Genomic DNA, 12,827 nt, shown 5'->3' on the forward strand with positions numbered 1-12,827 from the left:
AAGGTGTGCGTGATTAGATTTTGAATTTGGTATATGCATGTTTGATGCATTAAGTTATTGAAAGAACTTTGTGGGCAGTTTTGCTAGAATCATTTGAAGGCCGGAGGCCATTTATGTAATTGCATGAGATTATATTGTGCATGCTGCCGGTTGGGTTATAAATGTGTTTTATGCAGGTGGAAATTTTGGGGAAATGTTCAATTTACAGGGGAGACTCTGCCGAAATTTCGCAGAAAGTCTCGTGCCCTTAATCCTCTATGGTAAACGAGGACATAGATTTAAGGAGTAAACCCGACGTGGGTGTGATGCCGGGGTCTCCGCAGGGTTCGTCTCGGGTTCCGGAAATTCGGGACGGTCCTGTCAGGAAAGATCAGACTCTACCTACATATCCTAAATAATAGGAACTATTAACTGAATAAACTTTAACTAATTCAACTAAAAACTCTAACAACCCCAACATTAATACTCTTAAATAAGATAAAATGGTCAACGATGCTTAGCCCAGTGAAAAGGGACATAATGTTTCAAATTTCATTTTGCTTCCAAACTAATGGTTTCATGAACATGAGCTTAATATCATCAACCAACCATATTTGTACAGATTTTGAAAGAAATTATGTTTTATTTTTTATTTTTGATATAAACGCCTAGTGGAAATGGACTTGATTTTGCAAACCAATGGTCTCAAGTTTGAACCTTGACACATTGACAGTGTTTGTGTGAAAAACCCTCCTTCCCCAATATCGCTTTTAATATAAAATAAAATAAAAGACAAAATGATATAATGATTGTCCTTAACATATATATATATATATATATATATACACACACACACACCCACACCCACATAGATATAATTTGCATATTTGGTTTTTTTCTTCTTAAGACTTATTCTCAACCAATGGATTTAAATGAGATGATCCAAAGCAGAATCTGGCAGAGGCAGTAAAAGATCCCGAGGAAAATAGGAAGAAAATTTTTCAATATCACTTAGATATAGGATCATTCACGTGTTAAAAGGAAATTCCCAAAAAAATTTACACATGGGAAGAAATAAACGAAGAATGGAGGAGGACATGAACTGTACGCAATTTTAAAGTCAAAATATTGAAAACAAAGTGTAAAAACTCCAAGTTTATTTGACCCAAAAGGGGATTGACGAATGTTAATCAAACCCAGTTGGGCAAAGCTTATAATTTGCGTCTTGTTCTGAAGGCTCTTTTTAACTCCTTTACCAGAAGACCCCAAAGGAAGGTTGTTGTGCATTTGTAAAGAGAAAAAAGTCTTTTAAAAAATTAGAAAATGAAAAACATAGAAATGAAAAAAAGAGTGTTGTTAAATGAATCCTAAAATTAATTGAGTAAAGTGTACTTATTAAAATTACATTTGTTTTACAATTCAATATATCCTCTTTGGTCATTTTATATTAGGGTAAATTAGTAATTCAATGAATAGTTTGAAACCACCCAAAATAAAAATAAATTTTTTTGGTCTTAATCATATCCAAAATAAAGATCATGGATTTAGAAACTTGGTAAGTTTAAATAGTGTGGAGGTAGGAATAACAATGAGGTGAATCAAGGGAGTCATCCTTAACCCTGTTAAGTTTTTTCCCATTCCTGCCTTCATGCTAGTAATATTCGAATTGGCGATTTCCCATTACGTCCCATTACAAAAATACTAATAGAAAATAATATTAAATGAGGAAAAAAGTTATAAACTGTTGGTGGGAGTCATCCTACACAGCTAGAAGTCACTTAACATTGTATTCATATGAAATATTTCTATTATCATCAGAAAAGAGAGGCTGCAAATTTCTATTATCATCCCAACTCTCCAAGCATTGAACAAACCAATGAAAACAGGATATGAGAAAGGAATTAAAGTTGTATGCTAGTGCTAGACTTTAATCTTAACAAAGTCTTCTCTGATGTATACTTCCCCTACTCCTTGAGTTTAACATATTATTTATTTAAGGACGGTGAGTTGTGATTAAGGAAATTTAAAATTATTTAAATCAATATGCTAAACGACACTAACACAAAAATTAATCGAACTTATCAAGTCATCAGCCTTTCAAATTAACAAAAGAATGTCATGGCACCATTTTCTCCAACTCCAACTACTTCCTCTGTCTTCTTCTCTAATTATCATCTTCTTTTGCATTAGTTAATGACAAGGGCATCTTTTCCTCGCAACTCACCATGATGAAACATTGCTGAAGTCTTTGTCGTTGCCTCCCTGAAACCTCTTCTCTGTGTTGATTTTTCTTTTCCATATTTCAATTGGTGCCATTGAACTACCATCTTTCTAATCATTCTAGTTCCACGATCCGGTGCTGAGAAAAGATTCCTCGGAACCACTTTCCAATGGCATTGAGCAGCCAAAGGGCCTTCACTTCAGCTACTTCAGTTTGTCCATGGAAATACCAAGTGTTTTTGAGTTTCAGGGGTGAAGACACTCGCAGGGGTTTTACAGACTATTTATACAAACAGTTGGACTGGCGAGGAATTAGAACTTTCAGGGATGATCCAGATCTTGAAAGAGGGACAGAAATCAATCCGGAGCTCCTCACCGCGATTGAACAATCAAGGTTTGCAATCATAGTTCTTTCAACAAACTATGCTTCTTCAAGTTGGTGTTTGCGTGAACTAACCCATATTGTTCAGTCCATGAAAGAGAAGGAGAGAATTTTCCCAATCTTTTATGATGTGGATCCCTCTGATGTACGGCATCAACGGGGGAGTTTTGGGACAGCCCTCGTTAACCATGAAAGGAATTGTGGGGAAGACAGAGAGGGGGTGCTTGAGTGGAGAAATGCTTTAAAAAAAGTTGCTAATCTTGCTGGGTGGAATTCAAAGGATTATAGGTAAGCATGAAGCAACAACTGACACATAGCTAATAAGCCTTGACTAAAAAATATCGCGTTTCAGAATTTGTCATGCACTTTATTTATGACATATTCAACAACTGACACATATTCATCTGATGATTTTTTCTTCTTCTGTTTCTAGGTATGATACAGAGCTTATCAAAAATATTGTTGATGCAGTGTGGGATAAAGTGCATCCCACATTTTCATTGTTAGATTCCTCAGAGTCAGAGATATTGGTCGGACTTGATATTAAACTAAAGGAAATAGATCTCCATTTAGATACAAACGCAAATGATGTGCGCTTTGTTGGGATTTGGGGGATGGGCGGAATGGGTAAGACAACCCTTGCTAGATTAGTTTATGAGACAATTTCTCATAATTTTGAAGGTAGCAGCTTTCTTGCAAATGTCAGAGAGGTTTGTGCAACACATGGTGCAGTTCCTTTACAGAAACAGCTTCTTTCCAATATCTTGAGGGAAAAAAATATACAATTTTATGATGCTCATAGTGGATTTACTATGATAAAGAGGTGTCTTTGTAATAAAAAGGTTCTTCTCGTTCTTGATGATGTAGATCAATCAGACCAACTGGAAATGTTGATAAGAGAAAAAGACTGCTTTGGTTTGGGAAGTAGAATCATCATTACAACTAGAAATGAACGCTTGTTAGTCGAACATGGGATAGAGAAAGTATATAAGGTCAGGGGATTAACCCAAGACGAAGCTCTTTATCTCTTTAGTAGGAAGGCCTTCAGAAAAGATGACCTCGAAGAAGATTATCTAGAACTGTCTAAAAATTTCATAAACTACGCAGGAGGTCTTCCATTAGCTCTTAAAACTTTGGGGTCTTTTTTGTACAAAAGAAGTAGAGATGAATGGAAGAGTGCACTAGAGAAACTGAAGCAAGCTCCTGACAGAAAAAGTTTTGAAATTTTGAAAATAAGCTATGATGGACTAGAGGAAATGCAGAAGAAAATTTTTCTTGATGTTGCATGTTTCCATAAGTTTGGTGACAAGGAAGATGTGATTGAAATACTAGACAGTTGTGGTTTTGTTGGCTCTCGTATTGTGATACATGTTCTTATTGAGAAATCTCTCTTGTCTATTTCAAACGAGAGTCTGTCTGTTCATGATTTGATACAAGAAATGGCATGGGAGATTGTTCGTCTAGAGTCTTTTGACGAGCCAGGTGGTCGCAGTCGCTTGTGGCTTCACAGTGACATCCATCATGTACTCACGAACAATACGGTAAGAAGTTGTGCAAAATAAAATACCAAAGCCTTGGATAACATACTATAATTCCATTAAACGTGATAAGAGAGACTTGATTATGACATTAACTTTACTTTTATTCCTATTTACAAGGGAACGGAAGCCATTGAAGGCATAGTCCTATGCTTGCATGAATTTGAAGCGGCACACTGGAATCCTGAAGCATTCACTAAGATGTGTAAACTAAGGTTGCTCAAGATTAATAATTTGCACCTTTCTTTGGGCCCAAAGTATCTTCCCAATTCCTTAAGGTTTCTGGAATGGAGTTGGTATCCCTCCAAATGTCTGCCACCAAGTTTTCAACCTGTTGAACTTGCGGAACTTCGTCTGCAGCATAGCAAAATTGATCACCTTTGGAATGGAATAAAGGTAGACCTTTGTAGAGATAGTTCTTTTCAATTTCAATAAATTTTGTAAGGTTATTGGAAGTTTTTTTTTTTTTTTTTGGGTCTAAGTTCTTGGAAGTTAATTAATCTACCATTTTCATGTTTTGTACAGTACATGGTGAAGTTGAAATCTATTGATCTTAGTTACTCCGAGAACTTGACAAGGACCCCGGATTTCACAGGTACTCAGAATCTTGAGAGGCTGGTTTTTGAAGGTTGTACTAATATTGTCAAGATTCATCCATCCATTGCCTCTCTCAAAAGACTAAGAGTTTTGAATTTTAAATACTGTAAAAGCATTAAGAGTCTCCCAGGTGAAGTTGAACTGGAATCTCTTGAAACATTTGATCTTTCTGGGTGCTCAAAAGTGAAAAAGATTCCAGAATTTGTGGGAGAAATGAAGAATTTTTCGAAGCTTTCTTTAAGCTTCACTGCTGTTGAGCAAATGCCTTCATCAATGATACCTTTGATCCCGAGTTTGAAGGAGATTGATATGAGTGGAATTTCTATGAGAGATGCGTCATCCGCCCTGGTTCCAGTGAAAAATATCGAACTGCCTAGATCATGGCATTCTTTCTTCACTTTTGGCTTATTTCCAAGAAAGAATCCTGACCCTGTGAGTCTGGTGTTAGCTTCCTTAAAAGATTTACGCTTTTTGAAGCATGTAAATCTGAGGGACTGCAATCTTTATGAAGGAGCAATACCTGAAGATATTGGTTTATTGTCCTCTTTAGAAAATTTAAATCTTGGTGGAAACCATTTTGTTAGCCTTCCTGCAAGCATCAGTGGGCTTTCTAAGCTTAGGACGTTCACATTGAATAATTGCAAATGGCTTCAGAAATTGCCAAGCTTTCCATCAAACAGCGGATTGCAAATGGCTTCAAAAATTGTCAAACCTGAAGATGTTGTTTTGTTTTGTGTAGACACGGATAATTGTACTTCCTTGAAAGTATTCCCAGATCTACCACGGATGTGCGGCGTAACAAAGTTCCAGTTTGGTAGGATTAATTCTTGCAATTGCTTCAGTTTGGTTGACTATCAAGGTTCCAGTTTCATAATATATTTAACGGTGAAGAAATTCCTTCAGGTACTTCTCCTTCTCCCTCTCTCCCTCCTTCCCTCTTTAGTTGTGTAGTACTATTTATATCCTTCCTTTGGTGCAGGAAAGTCCTCGTTCTTTGATCTACTTCAGTGTTGTAATTCCTGGAAGTGAAATTCCTGAGTGGTTCAGTAAACAAAGTGTGGGAGACCCACTAATTGAGACTCTACCTTCGGATTCTAATAGCAAGTGGGTGGGGTTTGCCTTTTGTGCTCTAGTTGGACCTGCTCAAGAAATTTCAGCTACTGCTACGAACCCTAATTATCTCAATTTTCTTTGCGTTTATGATTTAAGTAACACCTGTGCGTGTCCGGGTTTTGCTATTGGGATAAAGGATGTAGCGTCCGATCACCTTTGGTTGATACTCCTGTCTAGGAAACATCTCTTTAGGAAACAAAAAGGGAGACCTGGGACATATTGGAGGGAGAAATGCTGGGACAATAAGATTCGGTTTCATTATGCAGTCGTAACATCTTATCCAGGAGAGAAGGCATGGTTGAAGGTGAAGAAGTTTGGAGTCCGCACACTGTACGAACACGACACGGAAGAGCTCAACCGAACAATGAAACAATATTCCAACAAAAAGAATTCTTTTTATGAGGACGTTACAGATTGTGATTTTGACAAATCAGACAAGGTACAAGGGGCCATCACTAAGCGAACACGTGAACAGTACTGTACTGAGACAGGACCAAGCGGTATTGGTACCCTTGGCAAAGAACTCTGCAAAAGAATGAAAGACTAACTGTCCAGTGCCTCAAAGGAAGACTTGAAAGGTTGGTATTGCTAACGCTTCCCATATTATCACATAATTATTATTATTATTTTTTGTATGCGGACATTTTAGCATATACATGATTCACTCTCTTTTTTACCTCTACATATATTTCTAATTCATTCACATCATTGGTTCACTTTCCCATTATCTTATACAATACTAGAACAATTCAAGAACCTGTCATAGATGTGGTATATTTTCCACAAATTCATTCTTTCGCTTCAGTTTTTATCCTATTAGGTTGGACGAAAATATTTCTCCAATTATGTTATATTTAAATTCAATTGAAATGCATATATGCAGGATGGGTTGTACTAGTGTGTGTAGTCTTGTAAATCTTGTTTTGTTGTGGTTTGTATCATATTTGGAAAATGGACCAAAGTTGGTTTATTATTCAAATAACGTTACATAAAACCCAAGCCCGGTTTCATTTTGTACAAACCAATTAAAAAGGCTTTTTTGGATATGGGCCATTAACTGGTAAAATCCACTTGAAGACCCATATCTCGAAAAACCTCAGCCTTAACCCACACTAAAGTTAGAAAAATGGGTAACCATTACCAGTTAACCCATGTGGTTTTCTAAAGGTAGGTTTTCGCCAGAAGAGTAGCGTGACTGCCATCTCTCTCAAAGAGGAAGCAGGTGGTGATTGACACAAAACCAAGAGGAGCCATCTTCGAATGGTTTTCTAGCTGTGAAAGGACGACAAATCAAAAGGACATCACTTGAAACTAGTATTTTCATCTAAGATACCTTTTCTCCTGCATATGGATCGACTCACGAGGACATTAGACTTTGGATAACACTCAAGTATTCTCCTCTAGCCTTCACCGTCATCGTTGGAAAATTTTGCCTATAAATATAAAGGCTCAACAGCAGCACTCGAGTACTCTCTCTCCAAAAAAATCAAACGCAATGTCTTGTAAACACTTGAACAAATTTCAGGCTTTTCAAATAGCCAACTTGCTACCCAGATAACTAGTTGACAACTCTTGTGCTTATCTTCCACTGCTCTAGCTTTTGTAACTTTGCTTTCTCTGCTATTTACCGTTCTTGCACCTTACTTTCCAGTCATTTACCTTCTCGCACTTTATATTCAAATTTGTACTTTTCAAAGCAATATAACTGTTCATTACTGGACATACCCAAAATAAGGGTTTTTAGGTCCAAATAGGGCTTTCTTAGCTCGAAAACAAAGGCTTATTCAGGCCCGAGTCAAACCATTGGGCCCGAATTAACTAAGTCCTAACCCAATCCAAGGTTATCTTAGGCCTGAATTAGGTTTATGAACTCAATCAAGGGAACATTGACCACAACATTGGATTTTCATTGGCTAGGTACATTTCGTACTTTCCAAGCCATAGACGCACGATTGAAAGAATATTGAAGTCCTCTTAATTGAGGCATAGAAAAGAACTCATTTGAGCCAATACCCCCTAGAGCACAATGGCTTGATTAGAGGTCTAGAACAAGCGCAAACCCATCAAACAAGGCATTCTACATCACATATCCCAAGTCTATTAGGCTGGTCTCATCCCCAATAGTGGCACGCCTACGCAAACTACAAATTGGAATAGAAGAAGCAAGTCACCAGGGCCTAGCCCGCGCTCGCTAGCCATTTTCAACCTGACCCAACTCTCAATTTTGCCCGAAAATTGAACGAGTCTTCGCACGAACTAGAGATCCAATTGGGGCATTGGTGTTTACCCAACCTTCTCCCTCTTCTGATCCTTGAAGAAAGAACGACATTAACTGGGCGTGGACATCTATTTATGCTTAAATTGTTTCTTTCTTAAGCTAACTTCCACATGTGCTGTATAAATTCATTAGGTTAATTAGTGAAGCACCATTTGAGAGATTGACATTAACTGGGGCGTGGACAAGTCAATCAACTCCAAAACGACGTGTGCTGTAACTCTAAAAAGCTTTTAATTTTATTTTTTTAGTAATTTGTTAGAGCACCTCGACCTATTTGTAATGACAAAGGGCAAGCAAAGGGCAAGGGTTGTTACTATTCATGTGAATAGTATCAGCCCTTGCGACCCTTGCCTCTCTCCCCACCTGCCAACCTCTCTACAACACCATCACCATCCCACCCTCCTTCTGGCATAGGCGCCTTGGTCATCCCTCTTTAGCTCGTTTACAAGTTTTAGCCCCTCATTTTCTTAAATGTTCTTTGGATTCTAGTCATGTTTGTGATGTTTGTCCTTTGGCGAACAAACTTGTCAACCTTTTGGTTTAAGTTCAATTTCAACGACTTTTCCTTTTCCTTAATTCATTGTGATATTTGGGGTCCAAATCGTCAATCTTCTCTCACTGGCGCTCATTATTTTTTGACTATTATGGATGATTTTTTTCGTTTTACATGGGTCTTCTTGATGAAGCATAAATCTGACACTCAAAAAATTCTCAAACATTTTTTTGCCTATGTTCTTACCCAATTTAACACTAACATGAAAAGCATCCGTACTGACAATGGCGGGGAATTTTATTCTCTTCGCAATTTTTTCGCTGACCATGGGGTTGTTTTCCAAACTTCTTATGTTTACACGCCCCAGCAAAATGGCGTTGTTGAACGCAAACACAGACACCTTCTTGAAATCGCTCGGGCCTTTCGGTTTTAATCACACATTCCCCTCAAGTTTTAGGGCGAATGTGTTCTTACTACTGCCTATACCATCAATCTTCTTCTTACCCGCCTTATCAATAACAAAACACCTTTCGAGGTCCTCCACAATAAACCTCCGCTTTATGCTCACTTCCGTATTTTCGGTTGTCTAGCCTATGCCACCTCTGTTCTTCCTCTCACTAAGTTCTTTCCTAGGGCTCATCATTGTCTCTTCATTGGTTACCTTGATGGCCAAAAGGCTTACAAACTCTATGACCTTGACACACATCGCACCTTCACTAGTCGGGATGTCATCTTCCATGAGGACTCGATTCCTTTTGCTTCCCCTCCCACTCCACCTGTCATGGCTTCTCCACCTACTAGTGTCTCCTTTCCCATTCCCCCATCCCTAGACATCCAATTTCCCCCTCCCCAGGGCCCTACACCACCGGCCCCCGTTATTCCACCGCTCCCTGACACCTCTCTTCCCACCACCCCGTCTGCTCCTATTTCACCACCCACGTCTCCAACAACTCCTCCACCATATCCTGCCACCTTACCACCCGTGCCTTCTGCTGCACCCAATTAGCCTACTCGTGTGTCTTCCTGCGTTCCCATACACCCCCACATTATTTAAAGGACTACGTTTGCTCATAGGTGATTCTGCCACCACACCCATCTTCTCTTTTGCCACCAAGTTCTCTCAAATGTACGCGGTATCCCCTCTGTGATTATGTTTCTTACCACCGCTTATCTCCACAGCATCTTTCATATATCTACTCTGTGAGTCGAGGTGTCAAACCATCTTCTTTTGCAGAAGCTGCCAGTGATCCTAACTGAGGCCATGCTATGAATGAGGAGTTGGATGCCTTGCATGCCAACCGTACTTGGACCCTAACTACCTTGCCCCCCAGTGAAGTTCCCATTGATTGTAAATGGGTGTACAAGCTCAAGCATAATTTCGATGGTTCCATCGAGCGTTACAAAGCCCGTTTGGTTGCCAAAGGTTTTAACCAGGCCGCAGGTATCAATTATCATGACACTTTTTCCCTTACTGCTAAGATGATCATTGTACGCTGTCTTCTTGCCCTTGCTGCTAGTCAATCTTGGTCCCTTCACCAACTCGACATCAGTAATGCTTTCTTGCATGGTGATTTAGATGAGGAAATCTATATGTTTCCTCATCCTGGTCTTTGGCGACAGGGGGAGAATCTTGTGTGTCGCCTCCACAAGTCTCTTTATGGTTTCAAGCAGGCTTCTCGCCAATGGTTTGCCAAGTTTAGTAGTGCCATTCTTTCTGCTAGGTTTCAACAATCTAAGGCTGACTATTCATTGTTTACGAAAAAGTCAGGTACCTCTTTTACAACCTTGCTCATTTATGTGGATGATATTGTGATAACAGGCAATGATGTGCGTGCAATTGATTCTCTAAAACTTCTTCTCTATGATCACTTTTGGATTAAGGATCTTGGCGATTTAAAGTACTTTCTGGGTATCGAGGTTTCTCGGTCTAAACGTGGCATCTATATTTCTCAACGTAAATATGCATTAGAGATTCTCAAAGATTATGGCTTCCTGGGAGCCCGGCCCATTGCATTTCTTATGGACGATACAAAATTATCTGATAAAGGGGAACTCCTCAAGGATCCTGAAAAGTATTGGTGTCTAGTAGGACAGTTAATTTATCTCACAATAACTCGGCCGGATATCACCTATTCTGTACATGTTCTAAGTCGGTTTATGCATGAGCCGCGTGCTCCACATATGCATGCTGCGCTTCGAATCGTTCGTTATTTGAAGTCTACTCCGTTAAGGCTTACTATTCCGTTCGACAATCAAATCAAGTTGACTGTTTTTTGTGATTCTGATTGGGCGGGTTGTCCTATTACTCGTCGCTCGACTACCGGCTATTGTGTTTTCTTGGGAAATTCTTTGATTTTATGGTGGACAAAACGGCAGAAAACTGTTTCACTTTCTTCTGCTGAAGCGGAATATAGAGCTATGTCAGGTGCTTGTTGTGAGATAATTTGGCTACGTTTTCTATTGAAGGACTTGAACATTCCCTTTGATCTATTTTGTGAGATAAACTGGTTCATTTGATCTATTTTGTGATAACCAAGCAGCATTACATATTGCCGGCAACCCTGTTTTTCATGAGCGTACTCACCACATCGAGATGGATTGTCATTTTATACGTGATAAAATTGTTGATGGCACTATAACTACCAAGTATGTTGGTACGGCACACCAGTTGGCGGACCTGTTTACAAAACCTCTTGGAAAGGAGAAATTTTCGACTATATTACGCAAGTTGGGCGTTCTTGACATCCACTCTCCAACTTGAGGGGGAGTGTTAGACAACTAGGAAAGTAGTTAGAGTTAAATTGTGATTGTACGATTGTACTCCTAACCTGTAGGAGGAATCCTTTCTACTCAAGGATTGTAAATTGTATATATACACATTCATGTATCAATGAGAATTATTCTGCCATATATTATTTTTCTACATAACCCAAAAAGGATTGACGAATGTTGATCAAACCCAGTTGGGCAAAGCTCATAATTTGCGTCTTGTTCTGAAGGCTCTTTTTAACTATTTTACCAGAAGACCCCAAAGAAAGGTTGTTGAGGAATTGTAAAGAAAAAAGCAAGTCTTTTAAAAAAATAGAAAAAGAAAAACAAAGAAATGAAAAAAAAAGAGGTGTTGTTAAATGAACCCTATAATTAAATAGAGTGTACTTATTAAAATTACATTCGTTTCACAATTCAATATATCCTCTTTGGTCATTTTATATTAGAGTAACTTAGTAATTCAATGAATAATTTGGTAGTAGAGTGTATTCAATTAATTTTAGGGTTCGTTCAAAACCACCCAAAATAAAAATAATTTTGCTATTTCCACCCACCAGTCCTTTCTACACGATTATTTTTAATCAAACTTATCAAGTCATTAACTAATGCAAAAGAAGATGATAATTAGAGAAGAAGACAGAGGAAGTAGTTGGAGTTGGAGAAAATGGTGCCATGACATTCTTTTGTTAATTTGAAAGGCTGATGACTTGATAAGTTCGATTAATTTTGTGTTAGTGTCGTTTAGCATAGTGATTTAAATAATTTTAAATTTCCTTAATCACAACTCACCGTCCTTAAAGTCTAGCACTACCGTACAACTTTAATTCCTTTTCTCATATCCTGTTTTCATTGGTTTGTTCAATGCTTGGAGAGTTGGGATGATAATAGAAATTTGCGGCCTCTCTTTTCTGTTGGGACTTTGAGCATTAATTAACTTATGTTGGAAATGTGTCTGCAAGGTATGATGAGAGAATAAAATAAATATTTCATATGAATACATTGTTAAGTGGCTTCTAGCTGTGTAGGATGACTCCCACCAACAGTTTATAACTTTTTTCCTCATTTAATATTATTTTCTATTAGTATTTTTGTAATGGGACGTAATGGGGAATTGCCAATTCGAATATTACTAGTGTTGAGGCCCAAAAAAGTCACGAGAAGCCCAAAAACATTCAAAGCCCAATATAACATATAATGTTGGTCATGCGTTAATTCAAGCTGTATTTTGGGAATTAATTTATTAAATAAATATATAAATAGTGTACATGACATGCCAAATCAATAATACATTTTTCCTATGCCAATCATTTACTAAGCTCACATGAACCCAAGTCATGTGGTTTACGGGGCTTGCATGAGGGATTGTGGTGCGGAAGGTTACGGAGTCCACAAGGCCCATAGAAGCTCTTGGATAATAGAGACTATGGGCTAGCTACTTGGGAGCACCAAAGTCCAAGC

The 12,827-nt window shown here is 38.3% G+C and overlaps 1 protein-coding gene across 3 annotated transcripts; it reads left to right on the forward strand.

Annotated features, from left to right (window-relative positions):
• Positions 1-2,103: 2,103 nt before the first annotated feature.
• On the forward strand, positions 2,104-11,513 carry LOC148915945 (TMV resistance protein N-like). 3 transcript variants are annotated; one of them, XM_089055570.1, is made up of 6 exons: positions 2,104-2,869; positions 3,015-4,122; positions 4,240-4,515; positions 4,645-5,619; positions 5,696-6,407; positions 10,420-11,513. In XM_089055570.1, exons 1-5 carry the CDS (start codon positions 2,370-2,372, stop codon positions 6,374-6,376), a joined length of 3,540 nt encoding a protein of 1,179 aa, XP_088911696.1. In that variant the 5' UTR covers positions 2,104-2,369; the 3' UTR covers positions 6,377-6,407; positions 10,420-11,513. The 3 variants fall into 3 exon arrangements, with proteins under 3 accessions (XP_088911696.1, XP_088911695.1, XP_088911697.1); XM_089055571.1 differs by lacking the exon at positions 10,420-11,513 and having other exon boundaries at positions 2,470-2,593; positions 2,670-2,869; positions 5,696-6,726; XM_089055569.1 differs by lacking the exon at positions 10,420-11,513 and having other exon boundaries at positions 5,696-6,726.
• The last annotated feature ends 1,314 nt before the right edge of the window (positions 11,514-12,827 follow it).

This window comes from Prunus mume, linkage group LG6 (genome assembly GCF_029339155.1).
Source record: "Prunus mume cultivar Tortuosa linkage group LG6, ASM2933915v1, whole genome shotgun sequence".
NCBI classification, from domain to species: domain Eukaryota; kingdom Viridiplantae; phylum Streptophyta; class Magnoliopsida; order Rosales; family Rosaceae; genus Prunus; species Prunus mume.